Source organism: Amblyomma maculatum, chromosome 4 (genome assembly GCF_055883805.1).
Source record: "Amblyomma maculatum isolate TAMU_Amacu chromosome 4, ASM5588380v1, whole genome shotgun sequence".
Lineage (NCBI taxonomy): Eukaryota > Metazoa > Arthropoda > Arachnida > Ixodida > Ixodidae > Amblyomma > Amblyomma maculatum.
The window spans coordinates 196,945,541-196,971,567 of NC_139347.1; the positions used below are offsets into that span (position 1 = coordinate 196,945,541).

At 47.6% G+C, this 26,027-nt stretch overlaps 1 protein-coding gene across 1 annotated transcript in view; it reads right to left on the reverse strand.

Annotated features, from left to right (window-relative positions):
• Positions 1–26,027, reverse strand: part of LOC146193957 (testis-expressed protein 10) — a 160,578-nt gene that overhangs the window by 43,757 nt on the left and 90,794 nt on the right. Inside the window, exons 10-11 of the mRNA XM_084602907.1 lie at positions 22,126–22,291; positions 1,269–1,339 (exon numbers count right to left, since the gene is read on the reverse strand). Coding sequence (XP_084459033.1) covers positions 1,269–1,339; positions 22,126–22,291 — 237 coding nt within the window. The remainder of the gene's footprint in view (positions 1–1,268; positions 1,340–22,125; positions 22,292–26,027) is intronic.

Genomic DNA, 26,027 nt, shown 5'->3' on the forward strand with positions numbered 1-26,027 from the left:
CACGTTAAAGAACTCCAAGTGGTGAAAATTTCCAGAGCACTCCCCTACGGCTAATTTTGGGAAGTGAAACCCTATAAACTAAACTACCGTATTTACTTGCCTCTAAGCACCCCCCCCCTATTTTTTTCACGATAGCCCTACCGAAAGTGAGGGAGGAGATGCTTAGATTCGAAAAATCTAAAATACCTCCAGTTTTTGTGGCGATATCTCTCCTCACTGCGACTTCCATTATGGTCGTCAAACAATTTGTAGCAAAATAAAAACGCAACAGACTGGCAATGTCTGCACAAATGCGACAAGTACTGCCATATGGTAGTAGACTCCAGGCTCATGTGACAACATGCTGATAGGTTTACTGGAGTCGTTTACGGCCAGAGCTTTTGGTGTTCTGTTCCGCCAGCTGTCACATAGCACTAGAACGCAGCAACACCATAAGTAGGAGGCTGCACCATGGACGCCATGCAGACTCCGATGGATCTGGCTCATACATGCTCATTAACATGCTGTTGTAACGTGAACGTTTTATATGAAAGACCGCCTGAAACAGATACGGAGCCCCGCTTACAACCAAGCTATAGGCTTCTGCCTGTGTGGCCTAGAGGTATTAGTGTGGCCTGGCCTGGGATCCAAACAGGGTGCTTCAAGGATGGAGTCACAAAGAAGAAATGCGCAGAGCAAACGTTACTCCAGTGAGCACATGTACCTGGAGAGACTTGTACCACATATATTTCTTGTACCACATGAAATGGACAAGAGCTGCCAGATTGAGCAGCTCCTGTCCATTTCATGTGGTCTAGTGATATCACACAACCCGATGGCCCATCAGTGCCAGGCTGTGCCACCTGCCAACTACCACTTCCAAGGGACATGCTTGCGTTTCTTTGCTGACAACGCTGACAACACAGGCACCGGATTAATTTGAGAACAGGGCAATTAATGCCACCACACTAATAAACAACCAAGCAGCAGCAGGCTTGCAACTCATTTCCTCCCTGAAAAAGGCAATGCCACTGAACTTAGGTTACTCTTTTTCATTGGGCTTTCAGGATTTTCACCAATTTTTTTTGATAAAGAGGTTAAGCTGTTTGCAGTCTAAAATGCATAGACATACAGAACTGCCTGCTAAGTTCGACCGCTGTCAAACATCTAAAGGTGAAGAGACAAAAACGCATGCGACAAGAAATTTGCTAAAAAGCTGGCAGCTCAAATATGCCAGTTCCCCCCTCCTCTTTTGAAGTTTCAATATGGTCTTCTCATGTCATGCTCACCTGTTGCAACGCAGAGAAGAAAGCTGCTGTATTCAGCAAAGTAGAGGACACCACCTTTGGCCTCGTCCAACCTGTTTGGAGCAGACAAGACGACATGTATCGTGAAGATTGACAGCATCACTGCACAGACAGTTGATGATGAAGCTATGAACATGGTGACCTCTGTATGAGTTAGACATGTCGTGTATGTATAAGGGAAACTGAGAATAAAATGAAGCTGACTTGTATTGGAGTTTAAGGGCCCCGAAATTGTAATTACATCTTCTAACTGCCATTGACTGCTGTCACAATGATGCCAGGCTGATTTTTTCACGCACATTCCCTACTCTATAGTGCAGTGCCATTCCCCTCCAGATGGTGGTTACGGAGTCCTTCTCAGGCCTATCCAGATGACTGGGCAAGGTTATCAATACGCCCCGCGCATCATGGAGGTTGTGCCGACTGGCAGCATCATCACAAAACACAGGCGGGGCTCCCCGGCGGCCTTTCTCTTTGGGTTTCTATACAGTCGAAAGTTCTGCCGAATGAAAATCGCGATCGTTTGGTTCATGCCCTTCAACTGGAGCTTGGGCCATGCCTAGAAATAACTGTTGTGTAGTGGGGTGCTCTAACAGCTATAAAAGCTCTCTGAGAACGCATTTCTTTAAGTTTCCTGGCCAGCCTTACAAGCAGGAAAAAAAAGTTCCACTCACATCACGTTGATTTTGTAATTATTTACTACATCGCTTTCATGGTGCTGCTATGAGATGTTAATTGTCCCATTACGTGCACCCCGTCAAGCAGCATCAGTTCGTTAACTGCCTTTTTTCTTTGATTCTATGCGAAAGACAGCTGCACGCTTCTTGCCAGAACAGAGACTGCATTATTCGCACAGCAATTTTTTTCTAAGTGAATGCAGCATGGATCGGATTATGTCTCACATGTGGCTTTGGATCGTTCCTGAGCTCTTTATGCACGCGCCTGTGTTTGCGCACGAGCTGGGAAGCGCTGCTACTGTACACATGATACTTGTTCGCGATTCGGCACAGCTCCCGCAATTCCTCGCCTAGCTGTGGAGTGTCATTCACTGCGTGTATTTGCGAAATGGCGTGCTGCAGATTTCGTTATTTGCGCAAATATGTCAATCTATAGCTGGCATGAAGTCGGCACATTCGTGCACGCTTAACAGCGTTGTGATTGTTTCATTGTACAGTCGAACCTAGATATATTGAACTCTGAGGGGATCAAGAAAAAGTTAGATATATCGATAATTCGATATACAAAAATCGGCTTGTGACGGCACTTACGATGCCAAAATACGATACTGTATTTGTCGCGTAATCAACCCACTCGCATAACGAACACATCCTGCACTTTTGCACCGATAATTTGAAAAAAAAAAAAAAAGACAACAACAAAAAACAGAGCGTTAAGGCCAGCTCGCTCACATGCAAGCGATTGAGCGATCTCAGCAACGAGCGGCAGCGAGCGGCAGCGACAGAGCGAAAAATTTCAAACTTGTTGGAACAGAGTCCTTCTCGCTGCTCGAGCCACCGCGGCAGCTCTAAACAAGGTTTCTGTGTTGCCGTGGCAGAAATTGAAATTGTCGCGAGTGTTTTCGCTTGCATGTCGATGGCGCCCGTCACTCCGTTTCGGTCATCTCATCCACAGCTCATTTCTTGGCAGCGTGCCAAGATGCTGCGTAGCGATAACGTCGGGGCGCGTTTATCTTTTGATAGCTCCTGCGGTAGCGGGGAGCGAACTTGGCAGAGTGCCCGTAATGGCTTGAGCGCACGTACAAGCCTAGTTCGATTTATCACATCGCGCTTGGGGCGCGCGTCATGATAAGCAGCAGCTGACTGCGTGCTTTCGTTGATTCATACACGCAAGAATAAACGACTCTCCTGCCGCTTCTTAACGTACGAAAAGCACAACGATAAGAAAGGATGACACGCAAAAAAAGAAAAAAAGAGAGCTGCCGCTTTTTAACGTCCACAGGCACCATAGCCACCTCAGCCGCCGCGCGCAGAGCGTTCACACACTTGAGAAAGCGTCGACGCCTGTCTGAAATCGGGCTGAGCTGGCTTGGCGCATGCGTAGCCCGTGCTGAAGGAGAGAGAGATAGCTCGGCAAAAGGATGGGCCCACCCATGCACATGGCTTGCAAACGTAATGTGTTGGCGCGCGGAAAATGATAACTGCAGATGTGCACGCCTTTGAGGAATGGGTGCGGCGCTGCCCAGACCAGCCGTCGTTGAACTGTCCCCTCTCATTCCTTCCGCATGTGGCTTGAAAACGGAGCGTGGCAAACGGCCAAGAGTGATGCGATCGTCTTTGGGGAAGGCACACTTTCCAGTGCGTGGTGTGGAGTTCGATATATCGAACGACCGGTGAAATTAAGTTCGATATATGATGCGGCTTTCCTATACTTTTACATGGGATTTTCAAAGAGATATTCCGTGAGTTCGATATAACCAAAATTCCATATATCCGGGTTCGATATAACTGGGTTCGACTGTAACACGGAGAACAGATCATGATAGGCAACCTGCAATGGAGTTTGCTGAGACATGTGGCGCCACCTGGCGGCCGACGGGATCTAATACTGAGTCGGCGCAGAAGCTGACGCCGTATATGTTGCGGCCGCTGTGTTCCTTCTGCGTTCGCGTTTTGTTATCCCAGTGAGTGTGATTTACTCATTTAGTGACTTCAGTGGTCTCATGCGATGCTTCGACTACTACGGATGTGAACAAGAATAAAAATAAGCGCAAGGGCGGCGAGAAAGACTGCCACAATCACGAAGGAAACCTAAGCGTACCGCTTGCTGGGAGAACCTGGGGAGAATGATGAGAGAAGGAGATATTGGCTGCGAGAGAGTAATGTAACTGAAATTCGTTTTGTTATGGGGCCATTGGTGTACAGACGCCAAGAAGCTAAAATAAGACGATTGCCCGTGAGCGGAAGAAACGGTATAAACTTCTGACTCGGGGAGTCGCACGCTGGTTGGGGCACATTACTCAGTACGCGCTGTAAAATTTGGCGTGTACTGCTATATGCTGTGCAAGATCGAGTGGCATACGTCCAGAAAAGCAACAAAGCCGCGCAGCAGCAGCATCGTATTCCAGCCGCATTTCAATGGAGGCGAAAAAAAAAATTCGTGGATCTGTGAATGGGATTTCTAATGCGGTGTCTACTCGGAACCACAAAGCCAAAATATCTTCAAAACTTCCAATTACAGATTCCAATAAGCATATTTATCTGTAAATTAGTTCTTAAGGTGCTGAAAAAGTCGAAGTGGCGGAGTGCAGAGGCCCGTGATAATAGAGAGATTTAGCTTACCGTGATCCGCGATCCGCCACCGTGACCCTCTACCGCGCGTGGGCGGGGCGCACAAGCTGATTGGTCCCGACGCGGTCGGTCTATGTGCCGACATCAAGTATGTGGCGCCATCTATCGGCGTCAAGGGGATCTGGGCATGCGCAGTGGAACGCGCGGTGGCGGACCACGGTAGCGGATCACGGTAAGCTAAAACTCTCTACTGTGTACACTGAGAATGGAACTTCGTTCTATATCGTTCCGCGCCAAATATTTCACCGACTGCTCAAACTACTCAAGAGTACAAAATGCATGCCAGTTGTTGTTGTTAAGAGCTTTATTTTTCCAACGGTGTAGGAGGCCCCCTACTCCACGCCCCCGGCATGCACAGTTTTCGTTGATGACGCACGCTACAACCGCACCGTGCTTGCAATCGCCACATCCGTAGCGGGTACCGCACCATGCCTCCTGTAACTTCCGCGGCTCTGTCGAAAGGTGCACCACGAACAAAAGTGTTCGTCATGGTATTAAACTGTAAAGCAAAACCGTGAGGAAATTATTATGCTGCTGTAATCAAACAGCAAGAACAAAAAAAGAAAAAAACGGCGATCAATCTCTACTCAGGTTCTCTCTACACTTTCAGTGTTTGGGTATGAGATGTGAACGCAATAGGTAAATGAAAAGCTACGTTTACAACATTTTTCATTCATTTAATTATTTCTTAATTCATCATCACTTATCTGACTGATGCCCTGAGAGAATAAATTTCGTTAAAAAAAATTCCGCCTACTCACGCGAAATTCAAAGCTGTGCGCGCGGGTGTTCCGTCGCGAGCGGCGCGCACTTCGCGGTGACGTCGACACCGTTCACGTTTTAAACATGAGCATTCTCGAACAGGCGGTGTCCTTTCGTCAGTATTGGTTTTCGGAAGTAGCTCTGAAGACATTCGATTGCCTTAAAACCGCAGAAAATGAGAGCCGAGATGCTTCCAGCCGTACAACGCGAACGCAACCCGACCGCGCCGGCCTACTCAGATTAATCGGCTCCGCCGTTGGCGGCGCTGAATGCTGCACTCCACTAGCGCCGCCTGGCTACTGCAGGTTGCCTATTGTGACATTTACTGAATGTCCCTTTGCTTTAGCACCCTATTTATAATTGGAAAGGTATATTCCCCTGAACTCATTCCTAACACATCTTGTCAATTTCTGTTGACGCATATTTGCTTTCTTGTGAGTATAGTAAAACTAATAGCACTTGGGAGCCTACCAAAAACAACAGAATCTGCGGCCAGCAGTTTGTGAACGGTAAAAAGTCAAATGACCAGAAGAGCCTATCATGCCTACCTACAGTATTTCCGACTGTGTACAGATGCTCGAAGCTAGGGACATCCGAGAGGTATCACGGGCAATTTTATTCATTTTTAGTGGCAACATGAATCGTAACATAGATTGCACCACGTTTCCCGCATCACATTTCATGGTGTGCACATCTTTATTTATCCAGACGCGAGCAGTGAAGCATTTCTAGTGTTCTGCATGCTACTCCTTCTAGAGTTTGCACAGCTGGCTCGTTAAGTTTTCAGTTACAAAATATCTTTCCGTTCATGAGCTTCCCGAATGGCCATGCTGCAGCTCTCTTATTTGTGCAAATAATGCTGTTTCTAACAAACATGAAGTTAGAACATTGCCACACGTGTAAAACTTTTGCGACGGTTGGGTGCTAACTTTGTCTCCCGACCGGGACTTTTACTTAGGTTCAACTCAATTAACCTTCCATTTTGTATCTAAGCAAGAAGCTTTTGGCTGGAAAGTTATTTGGCAGTTGTGATATTTTATTTGCCTGGACTCTTTTCGTAATTAATAGCTCCTGAAGCTTGCTGGATGCATGTTTGCATTGCTTTCAAATTTAGTAAAGATGAGAGTTCGTGGTAGCCAACAGACATCTGTCTGCAGCCAGAATTTCATTAATGACGACGAGTAAAATGATCCGAACAACCCAGCATACCCACAATATATTACCAGCTTACAGATGTCTACGGGAGGAACATTTAAGTAAGAAGTGAAAATTTTTTTGTGGTTTTCCGGCTTTTGATTTCAACCTGGCTAATGTAAGTTAGGTAATTGATTGCATGGCACAAAATTTTTATATGAAGCTTTTCACCTGTTACAGACGAGGCAGAAATGCTGCGATGACAGCCATTAAAAAAAAAAAACGCGTTTTAAATGCAAACCTTAGCATGAAAGCTGAAGAGGTGAAACAATCACTGAATGCTTTACAGCTTTCTTCTTTATACCAAGTGCGCTTTCGATACGTACAAGCTACGCACATAGGCATTGCGAAAAGTTGGGGTAAATAGCTAGCATTGGGCGATAGGACATGAAAACGTAAAAAGGTACTTCTGAGCACCTGGGCTGCCACACTCGCTTCTTAAGCTTACATTGAAAAGCAGCAATAGATAATGCCCCAATCGTCATGTGCGAACTTTATCTGCCGTGGTGGCAGTCCACATAATTATGCGGATGTCTCCACAACAGTATCTAACGGAGCTCAAGAGGGGACAGCATGCGGGGAGGCAGTCACACCTAAAACTAGCGCTATTTAATATAGTCATGGTTTGAGCTACAAACGATGCTCTCCCACTATTTCAACAACACGTTACATTGTGTCGAATTTAATAAAGATAGTGCAAATTATTTGCGATAAGCCCACCACATTTTCCTGTACAGAAGCGTGCCGCCAAAGTGCCTGCTTAACTCACCTCTCAACGGCTGCTTGATCGGGTGCGCGAAACAGCCCCATGTTGCACTCCAGGAAAACTAACTGAACTTATCAGCTTCTCTCCAAATGCAGTGCAAGCGTGGGTATTGATTTTAAAGCGCAAAAAGAGAGATGGCGCTCATGATGCTTTATGGCATAGCCGGTCTTGATAACTCTTGTTTGCGCCAAGCATTTCGCGTGAGCGCAGGTCGGGTCATCCCGCTTTGGGCGAAAGTCCGACTGCGACTTTGGACATAAGTTGACTCCGGAGCAATTTAATTCATTTTCATACACTTTCCATGTGGAAATAATCGCCATGCACAAAAACAAACGGCAGATCACATATGCAAACTGCCAGGGACTGTGCTCCGCTTGTGCTTCCCGTCACCGCCGGTAGGTGGCTTTCAGTGGCACCCCTACAGGCAGTGCACGGTGCGTATACTGCATATTGAAGGAGAGCAATGAGGCAAATAAGCAGTGACAAGTGAGGAAGTATGTCGTTCCTGCTGAAGACCAAGCTTTGGCAGGCCTGCAGTTACATAAAGGACAGTTAACTTGTCAGTATGCTCCAGGAACAGTGCTGGCTCACTTGCACTTTTCCCTACAGAACTTTCAAGAGGCTCTTTAAAAACTTCCTCAAAGAACGCTTCCTTAACCCTCACTTATGTGCATAGAATAAAGTCTCTTCCTAACATCTGCGCCTGTACAGGAAGCCTAACAGCACTCTTCATAGTGCAAATATACTCTTCCATTACATATTCATACCTGCCAACCTGGCATGATCAGAAATTGATTGTTCAAAGTTCCAAAATTCGGAGCAGAAAGGTGAAGGGCCCTCTCAGGCAACGTCCATTAATTCCTAATGTAAGCATTATAAACACATACAAAAGCGGCATCAGCAAGCAAATATGAAATGAGGCCAAAGGTGTGCGCCGAGCTGAAGCAAACTGATCGGCACGGCGTTTTAGTTTTTTAATGCGAAACTATTATGAGCCCAGTTAGGCGTGATTCTACCCATGATTGTTGTTGTCCACGATGGTTCCGAAAGATGAACCATCACACCATTATTGGGCGTAGCACAATAGCACAGCGGAGCTCGGTAAACATGAGGAATGTGGCTGAGCGTGATATAAGAGGACCAGATAGCATAATGTTTGTGCAAAGCTGTGGCAACAACCCTTCAACGCCAAATGCGCTGAGAGGCCGTTCTTTAGCAGAGATTGAGGCAAAGCCCGCAAAGCTTCTACATATACTGTGGCCGCCGAATTTGCCACTGCCTAAAAGAAACGACAGCCACACAAGCACCAGACAAAACAAGCACCAAGCCCAGCTACTTTGGCTTTGGCTCAAACTGGCCTTAAAAGGGAGATGCAGGGGGGTAAACTTTTGAATGGCTGTACCAATTTTCATATAATTTTTTTGAATGGCTTCAGTTCAGTTCAGGCGTTCAGTCGTGTCCGACTCTTCGTGGCCCTATGGACCAAGTCACGCCACGCTTTCCGGTCTCTCACTATCTTCTTAACATCACATAGCTTCATCTGCAATGCCTCGAGAATGCCATCTACCCATCGCGTTCGCTGCCTACCCCTTCTCCGGTGACCCTCAACCTTTCCCAACATCAAATCTTTCTCCAGCGACTCCTCTCTTCTCATCAGATGACCAAAGTAGCTGAGCTTTAACTTTAGAATTTGACCCTCCAATGAGCAGTCAGGGTTTATGGTCGACAATATCGACTGATTTGATCTTCTGGCAGTCCAAGGAACTCTTAAGAGTCTTTGCCAGCACCACAATTCAAACGCGTCAATTCTTCGGCGGTCAGCCTTTTTCACAGTCCAATTCTCGACTCCATACATCACAACTGGAAAGACCATAGCACGGGTTATACGGATCTTGGTTGGCAGACTAATGTCTCTGCTCTTTACTAGGCGGTCAAGGCTAACCATTGCTCTCTTTCCCAGAAGCAGGCGTCTCCTAATTTCATGGCTGCAGTCTCCTTCCGAGGTAATCTTGGCGCCCAAGAACAGAAAATCTGTCAAATGGCTTACCTTCCTCTTATTAGAATATATTGATACAAACTATAGGCGACAACGAAGCGGAGACAATCAGTGGCTGGTTGGCGTAGACGATGAAGTTGGTTGCCTGGAACCGCACTCAAACCGCTCCTCGGACCGCTCTCGGACTTCGACAGTCCTCTAGGCTCAGGGCGTTGCCTGGACGTTTGGCGCAATACCTGTTACAGACTAGTGGAGTGCGCTGGGTGGGCTTTCCCACGTTTACAAGCTACACGACGGATCTGACTCCGGTCCACCAGCGACTCAGTCGCCGCCTCCGTGGACAGTCGCCTGAGGTTAGGCCCCTTTCTACCCCTACGAAGATGACGCAGCCGCAACTCTCGAGCCACCTCGACATGGCCGCTGATCACAGGCTCTTAACTCCAATCCTCTGCCACCCCCCACGAACACCACCATCTTTTCACGGTGACGCCTTCGAAGACGCTCAGGATTGGCTGGCGACTTTCGAGCGAGTAGCTCGGTACAATGGCTGGAGTGACGAGCGTAAGCTCAATAATGTTTACTTTGCCCTAGAAGAGTCTGCACGTATGTGGTTCGAAAATCACGAGGGCGCCCTTTCCACCTGGCAAGCGCTTTGCCGTAAACTTCTGACCACCTTCCCCAACGCTGACCGCTGCGAGAAAGCTGAAGCTGCACTTCAGTCAAGAAACCAGCGGCCAAATGAAAGTATGCGCATGTGCTGTGAAGACATGGCCCGTCTTTTCCAGCACGCAGACCCCAATATGACAGAGGAAAAGAAGGTTCGCCAACTCACGTGTGGAGTTAAGCGGGAGCTGTTTGAGGGCCTTGTTCACAGTCCAATGCGTACCGTTGCTGAATTCCTCGCGGAGGCAACGACCATGAAAACGACGCTCCAACAACGGGCCTGGCAGTACAACCGAGATGTCAGCAGCCTGGCCCCAGATGTTTTTTCGTCGTGCCATGGAGGCGGTGCGGACGCCTTACGTGACCTCATTCGATCGGTTGTTCGGGAGGAACTGCAACATTTCCGTCTGCCTCAGATTGCGCCAGTGACATCACTGACCAAAGTTGTCAGAGATGAAGTACGCCAGGCTGCTCATGAATTCCCGGTCACCAACGTACTGCAGCGTCCCGATGAAATGCCCACACACACATCTGTTGTTCGTCAGGCAGCTGCCTACGATCCTGTCGCTACCATGCCTTCACGGGTCAACGACAAACGAACGTATGTGTCCGTTGCATGTCAAACAGCTGCCTGTGGTCCTACTGACCCGACACTGGTGGTTAGCCACATCAGTTCGTATGACGCATCGGCTCAAGCTGTGGCGCCTGTTCCATGCCCTCGCAAGTCGGACATGTGGCGTACGTGGACCCGATGCGCCCTGTCCACGGAACGGCAAACGGCCGCTCGAAATTAAAGCTCATCTGTCGGCCCGTCAGAGGCCTGGGAGATATAGGCGCTATAACTCAGGATTGTCACCTCTGATGCGGTATCGTTCCCCAAGCCCTTACAGAGACGCCAGCTATACTGAGCGGTGTTCTCCAGTCCACGCTGGGAAAACTAATTCCAGCGGTCTCCAGAGGCAAGGGCGCTGCTGTCGGAAAAAATGAAGATCCTCTGCCGCCGATACACCGATACGCTGACTTCCCACAGGGGCAGGGTAGCGACCGCATTCGACACGTTACTTCTGATTTGTGCGTGACACTTGACGGAACTGACACGATCACTTTACTTGATACTGGTGCAGACTATTCAGTGATGAGCCATGCCCTCACCCAGGAATTGAGCAAAATTGTGATGCCATGGTTGGGCCCTAGCATTCGCACCACTGGAGGTCACCTCATTAGCCCGGCCGGAAGGTGCACAGCCCGAATTGGCATCTGCGGTTTCGTCTACGTTGGGGAATTCGTCGTCTTGTGCGACTGTTAGAGAGATTTGATCCTGGGGCTCGACTTTCTGCAGGCAAACGGTGCTGTGATCGACCTACACGAGGCACGAGTCACATTCTTGACTAAACAGGCAGTGGCACGCTTCGACACCCGCAATCCCTGTAGCCATGCTCTGCGTATCGTGAAGGATGATGTGGCTCGCCTAATCCGGTTGGTCATGACTCTGACTCACACTAGCCATCGACGTGCGACGGCGTATCACCCTCAGACCAACGGGCTGGTGGAGCGCCTCAATCGCACCCTCACCGACATGATTTCTATGTATGTGGACACAGAACATCGCACCTGAGATGCGATTTTGCCCTATATAACTTTCACATACAATACCACCACTCAAGAGACAACGCGACTAACCCTGTTCCAGCTTGCCTTCGGTCACCAAGTGAGCACACCGTTGGATGCCATGATGCCAGTTGGTCCTTCTTGTGGCTCTGACGCCAAGCTTGATGCCGACATCGTTGCTCAGCGTGCTGAGGAAGCGCAGCAACTAGCACGCCTCAGAATCCACTGACAACAGGCGAATGACGCTGCTCGGTATAACCTCGGCTGAAGAATCGTTACTTACGAGTCGGGCGACTTCGTGTGGGTGTGGACACCTGTTCGTCATCGCGGCCTATCTGAAAAGTTACTACTCCGATACTTGGGCCCTTACGAGATTGTTCGCCATATCAGTGACGTCACCTACGCCATTGTACCCGTAGCCCCAGCTCCATCCTGAAGGCCACAGCGTCCTGAAGTCATGCACGTGGTTCGGCTGAAGCCCTATCATGATCGTGCATGACTGAACTTTTCGTCAATGCCGCTGGGCCCTTGTGACACTTTTGCATACCCTTTCGCTAACTTCTTCCTAGTAGCACAGCGTCACATCGAATCGATGCTACAGAGGAGGGGGACAGTGATACAAACTATAGTCGACGACGAAGTGGAGACAATCAATGGCTGGTTGGCGTAGACGATAAGTTGGTTGCCTGGAACCGTGCTCAGACCACTCATCGGACCGCTCTCGGACTTCGGCAGTCCTCTAGGCTCAGGGCGTTTCCTGGACGTTTGGCGCAATACCCGTTACAATATTCTAAATTTCATTGCCCTAGCACGAATAGGTATTAACTTGCTGCTGCTATACTGAGCTAAGGAGTGTGTCAGCTTAGGAAAACTATCATTTCAAAAACAATCATCATCATCAGCCTGATTATACCCACTGCAGGGCGAAGGCCTCTCCCATATTTCTCGACTTAACCCGGTTCTGTGCTAGCTGCATCCACTTGACCCCTGCGAACTTCTTAATCTCATCCGCCCACCTAACTTTCTGCCGCCCCTGCTACGCTTTCCTTCCCTTGGAATCCAGTGGAAACAATGAAGATATACAAATTTTTTGTGATTGAATACCTTCTAGATAGTTGACCGTGGAGGATAAGGATAATTGCGTGCCTTTAAGGTATTTTTGCAAAAATTTTATCATTTGGAAAAAATTGTTTTTTGTCGTCACTGTATGTCAGATATCTCAATTTTTTTTTTATCTTAGAGAATAATTAGTGATCTAAAAAGTTCCTTATCTGGTTCCCGACAAAACTGTAGTCCAGAAACCACCTTGAAAGCCGCTTATAGAGAAAGAGTTTGGAAATGATAGTTTTCCTAAGGTTGTGTTTTCGCAAAAAGTGTGAAAAATGAGTTCGAACATTTCGGAATATGCAGTTTAATTTTCAGACCAAAAATAATTAATCAAAGTGTCCTACTGCATACGTAAGTGCCCTCCTCTTCAACTCGACGCTCTGTGGCGATTGTTTCGAGTCGCCTTCTCTTTTTTTCAGCTTTACAGCTGCCCAGCACCTTTGTCTGCGCTCGTGAAACGCTCTCCATAGTTGCCTGCTGGGCGTATCTCTTCGTCTGGGTTCCATATTCTATTTTGAGCCTGTCGAGCACTTTTGTGATGTCACGTGCACCTTCGTTAAATTCCAGCACAGCCAAGCCCGCTACAGTTTCCACTGTCTTCAAAGAAGCAAATTTGGTCTTTGGGCACCTCTTCCATACTAGCGCATTGAATGACTAGTTTGCATTCTGCGTTTGCATTCTTGCACATCGTGCAAGAAGCTCCGGCTTACTGAGTCTGTTGTAGAGAGGCACAAGCTCTTTGGCGATGTCTCTGCTGAAAGCTGGACGGTGGGGTCTTGGCACTGATGGCTTCCTGGCTTCCACTAACGCTTTGTGCCGATTGTAGTGACCCCAGTGAGACCAGGACATGTCGCGGGACTTTGTCAGTTGAGTAGGAGTGGAAAAGATCCGCTAGTACTCCTCGCTGCATTTTTTTCACATATGGAGCACTGTCTTTTAGGGCAGAGGCATAGCAAGCAGTTAGTTTTTTTACAGTACATTGTGTCAGCTTCCCCCTGCCTCATAGACCTTTCTTCGTCTTTTTTTAATTTTTCAATTCCAGCATAAACGCCTTTAGTCACGTGGTTTATACAATCCTCCTTCGCGATCTCTTTGTCATACAGCTCTAGACTAGAGACATGCAGGAACGATTTACTGTCCCCATCCAACACCACCTGGACTAGGAAGAAGGCCTGCGCAAGTCCCCCTCTCCACAGTTCTACGTCACGACGGAGAGATCTGGGGTGGGATCGGCGGCAGCGAGTGCAAGCGAAGCAAACCGGAACGACTTGGCCTGACTTTCGGCTACAGCTATACTCGCATCCGACCTCAAAAGTGCGTGCGGGGCCAGAAGATGCATTTATTGATTACAAGCATAACCGGACCCTCTTGCGAAACATATTACATATATATATATATATATATACTGGTATTTACTTGAACAGCTTTTTCTGTAATGCACTGTTCCGGCTCAAAATAAGCGAATGTTTTGGACTAGAAAACACTGACATATCAATTTTGACGGCATCAGTTTAAGCGTCTGGCAACTTCTACCCTCGGCGGGAGACATTCAGCGGTGTGTCGCGGCTCACGTTCTCGGTGTGCATGTTTTCGACCAGTGTTTGTCGTGTTTCTAACCCGTGCTGCACAGGAGCTTAAGAGCAAGTTACCTACAATGCCTGGGTGCTGTTGTGCACCAAGGTGTCGCTCGAACTATGCCAATGGGCCCAAAGCGCGTGTGTACAAGTTTCCAACGGACGCGGTTCAAAATTCGGCGTGGACAAAGGCTGTGCCGCGGAAAGACTTCACACCGACGAAGTGCACTGTGCTAAGAAAGCGTCGTTTTTTGCTTCCTGATACTAGTGCTGCTATTCACCACTATCTGATTTAGCGCAGTATATTATTGTGTAGGCATGCCCATATCGAGTGTGTATTCGATTCGGATAGCACAGCTACTAATAATCGAGTCGCATTTGCTCTGTTTTGCAGCCTAAATTATCTCCTTGTGCAAAAAAAAAAAAGTTACTTCGCTAGCGGTCACGTGATAGTAGTTGCCGTAGTAAATGACTTGTTTAGAGCCGAGTTAGCTGCTCGCTGCGTTAATACATATTGATGGCAGTCGCTGCTCCCACATTACACAGCTTTTTTATATTTACGTTCCAGCTTTGTGAACACCACTTCCGCGAAAGCGACTTCGTATCCACGACAAGCTATACGGACAGCACTACTGGGAAAGTTATCGAGGTGCCCCTCAAGCTGAGGAAATTGAAGCCCGGCGTAGTCCCAAGCGTCTTTCCGAATTGCCCAGCTTACCTATCTCGTCAGGAAACGTCAGTACGCGAAAGCCCGGAAGAAAGGCACGCACGACTTGAAGGTGAAGCTCTACAGGAAGCCATACGCTTGTCTATTCAGTCCCAAGCATCTGAAGATGAGAAGAATGCCATCATCACATTCCAAGACCTGTTTAAAGCTTCTAATGAACCCATTATGAGCGATGTTTGGACGAAAGTGGTTACTGAAAAACGCCTACTTTTTCTATGTTTCAAAAGTCAAGATGCTCCATTTGTGCATTGTGCAGTAACAGTATCTTCAGACCTTTCTTTGGGAGTGTACTTTGGTGAAATGAAGGTAGAAAAGTTAGGCAGCTTTGTGCTTCCTTCTTCAATCTGCGACTTGAGACAGATCGACAAAGTTCTGACCACGGTGGAAGACTGCATCAAGGATGCCGCAAATAACGAGCTGCACCTTGAGGTTCTGCTGAAGCATGCGATGGAGGTTCTCGACCAAATCTCACCCTCAGTCTTACCATGCGAGTGGCAAGTGGAAGTAGTTAAATTTTTGAAACAGCAACTTCAAATCCTCCTAAGCAAAACATTAAATTACCCAGTGGATTTGCTTGTGTTCTGCAGCCTTGTGTTCACGATATCTCCTCACGCATACAGATTCATAAGAAGTGCAGCAAAGCTAAAACTCCCATATCCCACACGATAAGGCGCATATGTGCTTCCTACAACGTAAGCCCATCTACAGAGCAGCAAGAGGCTTTTTTCCTGTCTTACGCAAAACGGTTGGCATCAACCCTAACTGACCATGAGCGCTTCGTGACACTTATGATAGATGAGATTCACTTGCGTGCAGCGCTTGAGTATAAGGGTGGATATGTCACAGGTGCGGCAGCCAACAAAGAAAACGCAGCAAAGAACGTCTTTATGATACAAAGCTTGCTGTCTTCCAACAAAGATGTCGTACACATACTTCCAGTGGCACAAATAGAAGCAAAACAGCTCCATGAATTTCTTAATCTGCTGATAAAGCAGCTGGAAGACTTAGGCATCCAAGTGGTTGCCGTAGTTTCGGACAACAACTGCATAAACCGCAAGGCCATGTAATTTTTTGCCAGTCCTCCCAAGATGAGCATTGTGTACAAGCTCCCATCGAACCCTTCAAGACCGTTGTTTTTTATTCTGGACTCAGTTCACATCTTGAAGTGTATCAGAAATAACTGGTTGAACCAGCGCAACAGTGGGAAGTGTATCTTCTTTCCAGATTTCAATGCCCTTTCAGAAAGCCAACCTGTACTAACTGCCTCCTTTAACACTTTGTGCAAGCTGTATGAGGAAGAAAATAATGAGCTTTTCAGACTCGCTCCAACTCTGCCACCAAAGGCGTTAAATCCTTCCAATCTGGAGCGACAAAATGTGAAACTCGCACTCAGGATCTTCAACAATTCGACAGTTGCAGCGCTGAAGACTACCAAAGCGGCACTCGAGCATACGAATGGTACATCCGAATTTATAAGCATTGTATTGACATGGTGGAACATAGTGAATGTCAAGACACCGTTCAAAGGTCAATGCCTCCGAGATGCATTGCAACAGCCTGTAAAGACACTGCCTTGCGATCAAACTGAATTTTTGAACAAGATTGTAGGCTGGTTGGATCACTGGGAGAGCTTGAAGTATGATACTGGCAAGCTCACTCGAGAAACGCATACAGCACTGCGCTATACTTCACATGCCCTTGTTGAGGTGTCAACATACTGTATTGAAGAGCTCGGCTTCAAGTATGTTTTGCTTGGAAAGTTTCAAACCGACCGCTGGGAGGACCGATTTGGCAGATACAGACTGTTGTCTGGAGCTCAGTACCACGTTTCCATACGCCAAATTTATGAATCTGAGCAGAAGCTGAGACTCCAAAAGCTTCTTGAGTTGCCTGACCTGGATGCCATTGCACCTTGTGTTCGCACCACTGATCTGCAAATCATTGTCAAGCAGTTTGATGCTGCAGTGACAGAAGATGACATGAAGCAAAAGGAGCCTATGTTGCTGGATACTGCGCACATGCTGCACTGAAGAAACTTCTCTGCCATTCTTGCCGAGAAAACCTGATTCTCGAGAATCGGCTCATTGAATTGGAAGATGACGCTCTAATTCAGAATGCAACGCGCGGTGGGCTAAAGTTTCCACGTGCAGCTGTTGTACATGCTGTCCTCACAATGGAAATACTAGTACTTGACAAGCTAAGAGGTGCAAAGTACGCAGCATCATTCTTTGCGTGTGCAAAACAGAAAGAAGTTCTTGTAAGCCTCACGACATCCCTTGTTGAAGGCAATGAAGACCTGGACATCTGTGACTGCGGCCACTCTCCTGAACTGGTATTAGGTTATATTCTAAGTGCTGCTGCCAACAGATTGCTGAACAACCTGTGCAAAGTTGAAAACAATAAACTAGACGAGACCAAGCAGAGCAAGACGGCGAAACGAAAACTCAAAACTCTTGAAGCATATATCTGCTTGCTCTTTAGTCATGGTGCCTATCTTTATCATATTTCACCAAATAAGAATGTGCCATCATATGTCATCAAATATGAAAAATAAATCTGCTTTCAAATGAAAATTTGTGCCTGTCTTAACGTTTATTCAACTAATTCTGCATGAAAGTGTAAATTTTCTCGCAAATTCTCTCCTGCCATTAAAGAAAAGGCCAGATGAATTGTATCAAACTTCTCATTTATTTCAAGACTGACAATATTGGGCAAAACTGCTAACGCAAGTATAACAGGTGGCTCCAGTAGCAGTGTAGAGTAAAGAAAGAACGCGACCGCGTAGGGTGAAGCTGACTTTCAGGTTGATCTCACTACAATGACGTCACACAACCTTGCACAGGCCTTGTAGTCTAGGTGGTGTTGCCCCATCGCAAAGCATTGTGTACTGCATGTTATGAATCTCCTTAGAGCGACTGAATATTATGCCTGTGGCTTGAACTTCCATCGCGTTAGACGATCCAGTAAAATTATTCTGGCGGACCTCACTGTGTGCTTTTCTTTAATCGGAATGTTCATCCTCACCTGCACTGGGACCATTGCAGCCATGGTAATACAGTTGAATCCCGCCACAACGAATACCGCCACAACGAAATTTCCGCGACAACGAATAATTTTTTATTCCCCGCGAGTATCCTATAAGAATTAATGGCCTAAATTTCTCTGCACAACGAACCATTTTTGCAGAGCGTTTCCGCTTCAACGAAATTTTCGCGTTCAAAATCGAAACCGAAACTAGTTTTATTGGCGAGAAGTCCAAGTCAAATCCAAAGCCACATTAAGCATGAAATCACGTGATTGCAGTTCCGCCATTTTGGCTTTGTGTCGTGGTCGCGTTGTTCACTCGCTGCCTTTATCTTCGACAACGACGAGTTTTCATCCGCAGGACACGATGGCAACGCAAGCGAAAAAACGCAAAACTCTTTCCCTTGAGCAAAAAGCTCAAATAATCGCCCAAGCAGAAAGCGGAAGGAAGAAAGCGGCAATTGCTGAAGACTTCGGAATTCCTGCAAGTTCGCTGTCAACGATTCTAGGCAATAAGGACAGCGTGAGAATGGCACTTGCTTCAGGCACATCCTCGAAGCACAAAAAGGTGACGCGGCCCCTCCATGAAGAGTTGGACAAAGCAGTGCATGCGTGGTTTGTGGAAGCACGAGCCAGCAACGTCCCCCTGTCCGGAAGCATCGTCCAGCAGAAAGCCTTGAACTATGCATGCCTACTTGGCATTGATGATTTTAAAGCCAGCATTGGCTGGCTAAACCGTTTCAAGGCCCGCCATAACATCGTTGGAAAAGTGTTGTGCGGCGAGTCAATGTCAGCAGACGTGGACGGAGCAGCTGCTTGGAAGGCGAGTAACATGGCCGGAATTTTAAGCAACTTCGCGCCTGCAGAGATTTACAACGCCGACGAGACCGGGCTATTCTACGAGATGTTGCCGGCTAGGACGCTCGTCTTCAAGGGGCAGCGCTGTCACGGCGGCAAACACAGCAAAAAACGCATCACAGTGCTGCTTTGCACAAACATGGATGGCTCGGACAAGCGTCCGCCGTTAGTCATAGGCAAAAGTGCCAAGCCGCGCTGTTTTAAGGGAACTCGTAGCCTACCTGTGCAGTACAAGGCGAACAACAAGTCATGGATGACCCGCGCTATTTTCACCGAGTGGATGATGGCATTCGACCGCGACATGAAGCGGCAGGGCCGTAAAGTTTGCTTGCTTTTGGACAATTGTTCAGCGCATCACTCCGACGAAGTCAAGCTCACTAACACGGAGCTGAGGTTTTTCCCTCCCAATTGCACGTCTGTCTTACAGCCTCTCGATCAGGGCGTGATTCTTAGCCTGAAGCGCGCTTACCGCGGGAGGTTAATTCAGCGGCTGCTTTTTAACACTGAAACCGGCCGAGACACGAAGGTGGACTTGTACGTGGCACTGCAGATTATGTCTGCTGCCTGGAGCACACTGGGGCGCTCAGTAATTGTGAACTGTTTCAGGCACGCCGGATTTGCCGAAGGTCGACCCGTACACTCTGCTGGCCTAACACCAGGCGTTACAGACGACGACGAAGAGGCGTCACCGGCTCCGGGGATCGCGGCCGCCTGGAAAACGCTGGGAGAAATAGGAACCGTGCCGCCTAATCTCGAGCTCGACGAATACATCGGCGCTGACGCTTGTGTTGTTGTTCACGAAGATGTGAGTGATGAGCAGATCATAAAAGCTGCCCGGAATGATAAGGACTCTTCCGATGAAGAAGACGACGACGTACAGGAAGCGCCGGCTGCGGCAACCGCCGTACAGGTGATGGACGCTTTTGATGTCATCAGGAATTTCGTTGCTGTCCGAGACGACGATGTTGCAATGGGTTTGCTGACCGAGTGCGAAAATCGCGTGACGGCGTTGCTCGCCGTGAAGCGTAAGCAAACCAAGCTTACAGATTTTTGGCATTAAACGCCTTTGCTGCTGCTTGGGCAATTCTTTCTGCGTTTCACGTCAAATTTTTGCGATAACGAAGTTCCGCGAGAACGAATTTTTTTCCGTGCACCGTGAATTTCGTTATAGCGGGATTCAACTAGTTGGACTGCACAGAAAAATCCAGCACCAACCCCGTTTCTAGCTCAATCACAACACAGAGCTCAAAATGGGAGGTGTGGCCACGTTTGTGCCAAGTGCCGTCGTAACTCACACACACTTCCAGAAGTTCGTTGCAGCTAGCAACAAAGTTGCTCGCTCTCACAGCAACCCCACCTTCATGCATCGCATCACAGGCAGCTTCCATCGCAGCTCGGTGAACTTTATCCCAAACTGCCTGGTACGTCTTGTGGTGCATGGCCACAGGCGCATACATGCCAGCAAAAATGTTTGCCATGGATTTGTAGTTGATGCCGCAGTTACGGCTACCAACTACAAGGCGAAGCGAGAGCTCAGGCTGCAGGCTAGAGTTCACGAGAGGGCTGTGTGCGGCCTTTTTCACTTCACCACACCAGCTACCCATCAAAAACTGTAGATTAGCATCCACACCGGTTTCTGTCCGTGACAATGCGGGCACAGAAGTGATGTTACCAACGCCTTGATGGCTGTAACTTTCACGAAACGATACCTGCTGAGCTCCAGCGTTTCCTTGACCTCGTTGTCATATTCATGGTCCTGGCAAAGCAGCGCAACCTTCCTTTCAAAAGTTGTCAGTTGACATTCAGTACCTTCAGCAGAACCAGCGCAGATGACGAACTATCATTGGAGATCAAAGTGCTCACGTCGGGAGCCAGCAGCATGCATAGACCCGGCAAGCACAAAGGGGAGGGAGGCTCACTTGGCCGCGGTCGACCAGTGCTGCTTCGGCCTCTCACTGTTGTGGAGTGTTTTTGCTTCCCAAAGCTTCTCCGCGTCGAAGACTTTGTTGCAGGCATCTTCCTATCCCATGATCAACCACTCACTGATCACAACGAACTTGCAGAAGCGCAAGAAAGATAACAACCAGCATCGAAAACAGCTAAAGCGGTCTGGCTAGCCAGGCTCCTTTTGGCGCAAAAACAGCGTCCGAAGGTCACGTGTCATGTTTCGGTCAATCCAAGCTTCAGTTTCATTTTTGCAGCCAATCCACAGTTGCCCGGCAAAAAATATGCCTTTTTTTCTTTTTTTAGTTGTGCGCTGTGCTCTCAATAGCAGGTCATTTTTGGCTAAAAAGCGCGAAAAACCAACTTTCTGATGTGGGGTTCCACTCCGCGTTTGGTTTCTTGCCTGCTTTGCGGCCGCACGTTGAACAAAGCGTTCATAGGTGCTTTCGGCAGTGAATGCACCCCACCACCTCGTGAAAAAAATTCATTTTATTATTTTCTACCACGCTGATGAGTACCAAACTTGGTGACAAGTTCTTTGATAAATGCGGAATCCAAAAGAGCAAAAAATAAAAACCAGTTTTGCTAACACCGCTCTTACGTGGCCCACTAATCGGGAGATTTAGGGCAGTGATTATACAATCGGAAAGTTTGGTTAAAGATCGAAAGTCTCTAAGGCAAATCGGGAGAGTTGGCAGGTACATATACGCAGCAGTTAATATATCAATTAACAAGTGGCACTGCCCGTCTTCTTCGGACCTCCAAATTATTTTCGAGTTTCCAACACTATGATCAGCAGTGATGTGGCACGCACCACGAGCAGCGAGTGATGACACGTAGCCATAAAAAGAATCCAGGCAGCCATCATGGAATCTAAGCAAATGCATTCACCTTGCTGCTGCCAGTGAATTTTGTTCGTTCCAGATGATATGAATGTTGCCCGAGATGAATACAGCTCAGGACCCAGGCAGGTTCACGTCATCAAGATTCTTCTGAAATCAGAGGGACTGAAACTTGCTAAACAAGACCCTTTTACTGAAAAGGGTCAAGTTTGTCACAGAAAATCCTACACAATCCAAATACACCACAATCCCATCAGGCTTTAAGTTACAAGAAGTCTGCTAAGAACGGAGTGATCTACAAGTTGCACATAGGTACAGACAACAGCTTGTTTACCCAATTCTCTCTCTCTGAAAGAAACTGACTAGCTTTAACCCTCATTTGAGCGATCTGAGCCAAGCAAAGGCTAGGCATACCACGTACCGCTAAGCATAAGAGCAAAATTCCCCCTGAAAATGGACAGCTGACCTTTCCCTGAGCAGCTGGAGCAGGTAGAGCAGGACCGCTGTAGGCAGTGGCATGAGCGTGGCGGCGTACAGGGCTTCAAAGTGCTCCCTCTCCAGCAGGGGCAGGCGGCAGATGAGCTCCACCAGGGTGCGCTGGTCCTCCTCCTGGCTCATCTGGGGCAGCAGCTCTGAGAGAGAGAACCGCAAGGATTTTTTTCCCATAGTAGGATGTCCAGAGAGAATCATAAAAGCCGGAAATGGCATTCAAGAAAAGCAAGTGTTGGGAAATAGGTCGCAAAGATAGTCTGCCAAGCCAGTTTGTTTTGGTTTATGGGGTTTAACATCCCAAAGCGATAAGTGTTGGGAAATAGGTCGCAAAGATAGTTTGCCAAGCCAGTTTGGTTTGGTTTATGGGGTTTAACATCCCAAAGCGATTCAGGCTATGAGAGACACTGTAGTGGGGAGCTCTGGAAATTTCGACCACCTGGGGTTCTTAATGTGCATTAGCATCACACAGCACACAGGTTCCTTGCTTTTTGCACCCACAGAAAAATGGCCCAAATAACCGGGATTCAATCCTCATCCTCAAGCACAGTAGATGAGCGCCATAACCACCAAATCGCCACAGCGGGGTAGTCTGCAAAGCTGAAATCTGAAAAAATGATCACCACAGTGTATCATAATCCACTTATAACATTACCAGATATAACGATATAACACTTATAATGATCAAATTATTTATCAACTTTCCCATTTCCCCTTGGTAAAAATAAACCATATATATAACGATGAATTATCGCCGGCATATCAGACGTAACGATAGCCATCTGACTGCCCGGAAGATGTTTACCATAAAAATTTGCGTGATTGTTTGATAAAAAATAAACACCAAGAACAGAATGATGCAAAATCGCAAGTGGCAAAAATGGACTGGCAAAGAGAAATCCGTGAGGGGCACTGCATGTGGTTAGGAAATGAGCACTATCACCATTGCAATTGCTCCCTGTCACCGCGCAAAGGGTGCAGCCATATTAATAGTGCTATAGAAGATTGAACCTTCTAGAACACTACAACCGTATTGTCATCGCCATACCGGATTGTGCGTACGAGGACATGGAATATGGCGCCGACCAAGACGATGCCGTGCTGTAATACATCTCGAGGTTAAACAGCAGATTCGAGATTTGGGGCAGAGTTTCAAGTTTAGAACCTCCCAAAAAGTACTGGCATTCATGCTCTGCAATCAGATGCACTTCGTTTGGGAGATTGATAATCGTCTTCGTCCAACCGTTTGCAAAGGCAAGGAAACCGACCTGCACAAATGAGCCTCCTGGAGGGTTCATGCTCGTTCACTTGCTGCGTGGATCGCTCTGAATGTAGAACTGCGTTAGTTCCTCACCGAGATGCGCATCCGATATGTAGGAGTGTGCATGTGTCACCAAGTCGTTGATTCCGGAGAAATCGCGGCGGAGGCAGGAAGGTTGTGTATCCTTTCACAACAAATGACCATTCTCTATGCACCGAGACCCTTTTCACAACTGCGACCACATCCGTTCTGAGGGCAGAAATCGGCTACATCGCTGAATAACCCGTTGCCAGAAAAATGCCGCGCGTTTCCTGCAGGTGTGCATTCTGGCCGGGACAATGCCCTTTTCAGGGGATGTGTATAAGTGCCTCTCTGCCAAGCTTTGTAGATGAAATCCTATAGCTGCACGCATTTAGTTGACGCGATGAGGGAGCGACGCCCATTGCACCATGCCGGTGCCGCGGTGACTGCATTGTGCTCGGTAACTCAAGACACCCCGCACATATGCGCCGCTGGTAAGTCACAGGAGACGAGCTCTGCAGCATCAACAAACCCCTGGCTGCTTCGCCCTTTGAGATCCCTCTCTCTCTGCCTCCGTGCTCTCCTGTCTGCCGAGAACATGCACGCTGAGAGCGTCTCATTCTGTCACGTCAAACACGGCCCACGCTACACGCTCTTACAATATGAAGACAGTATATGCGTGCGTTATGAGTGGATTATGAAAATGCTGTAATATTCCACCATACTGCGTGAACATGATATACTGTAATCACTGTCACTACTTTCCATCCCGAGGCCAAAAAAAGGGGGAGCTTTCGCTTTCTACCTGCGTTGGCGTGGCCATTTAGTATGGTGCTCTTTCACGCTGTCTGCTACACTGCCGTCCAATGTGTTCCTCGCCCTCTCCTGCATGATGGCGCCACATCCTCCCGCAAAAGGCGGATTGCCGATTACTTGTGCCGACAAATATGCTGAGAGGGTAGAAGCTACAAGCAACCACCTTCATTGTGAAGTCCAACAGTTTGAGAAAGACAGCAAAAGAAAAGACTTGAGCTTGGAGAAATTAATGACAAGTTGGAGGGAAAGCGTCAGGAACTTAATCACGAGTCCACTGTTTGAGAATGGGCCTCTCTTGGTGGGTGTGTGCAATACGTCTGTGAAAAGAAGCTAGTTAGCTATTGATTGTGGTGCTATTGTGCTTCCTTGCTGTAAAGCATGTTGCGGTCTTTTTCTATGATCTCAAAAAGCCTTGTTTCAAGTCCTTGAAAATTCTTTGTTAGGGCCTTGAAAGTCCTTAAAACCCCTTAAATGTTTTTCCTTCGTGGCAGCTATGAACCCTGTCTTTTTATTGCTTCCAGCACAATTAAATGTCCACTGTTCACCCTCCGGTCGAAAATATTTTCTTCCCCGGTGACTGAGAGACTTCGCCCCCAGAACACAAGGCCGCAAAATGTTTTTGAAAAGAGCAACTAATAACGCAGTTACAGCCACCACAATCATCCAATTCTGTCGGGTTTCTCTCCTCCCGTTCCCTCGCAAAGGTTTTTCACTCTCCTGCTCGGTCGTCTAGCCTCCGCAAGACAAATTCCCCTTCCTCCTCCGCGTTTGGTGGGAGGTGGGGCATGGCACTCCGCGTGCGCGAAAGAAAAAAGAAAACGGGTGAGGGAGCGCGCACTGCTGTATTCAGTCCGGCTGTAGCGAGAGAAAAGCGCGCAGCGTGCGGTAGACACCCATCCTTCACCCTCAGACAGCGAGACGGACCAATGGATGTTGTTTTCGACAAATACGTCATAGCTGTGGCTCAACAGGCCAGCACAGGAGACGGGGAAGCTGGCTTCCTGAAGGAGAGCATCAGAGAGCTTTGATTTGTATTTTCGTTGCTTTGGGCACGCGTGTCATTGTAGCATTTTGCACAGACTATCTCCGGTACACGATAGAAGCATTGAGCTTCTTTGTATAAAACGGCATACCCTGGACAGTGACCCCTTAAGTGGTGTCATGAATATCAAACCATTGTTTGATTGTTTTCCTAATATTCAAAATAGCATGTAAACATTTCATTAAAATAATGTTTATTAGCAACGTTATATTAATGTTTATAATACAACAACACATTGTTAATTTATAAATTATATTAACGTTGAAAACAACCTTACAGCGTTTACTTTGAATGTTATACTAATACAGTTGAACTCGGATATATTGAACTCGAAGGCGATCGCGAAATAGTTCGATATATCGATAATCCGATATATAGAAATCGGCTTGGGACAGCACTTACGATGCGAAAAAAACGATACCGCATTTGTCGCGTAATCAACTCACTCGCATAATGAACCCACCCTTCACTTTTGCACTCGAGAATTTGGAAAAAAAAACAAAGCGTTAAGGCCAGCTCGCTCGCATGCAAGCGATTAAGCGATCTCAGCGAGGAGCCGCAGCGACAGAGCAAAAAATTTCCAACTTGTTGGAACTGCGTCCCTCTGCTGTTCGAGCCACCGCGGCAGCTCGAAACAAGGTTTCTGTGTCACCGCGGCAGAAATCGCAAACGTTTTCGCTTGCATGTCACACTCCGTTTCGGTCGTCTCATCCACAGCTCATTTCTTGGCAGCGTGCCA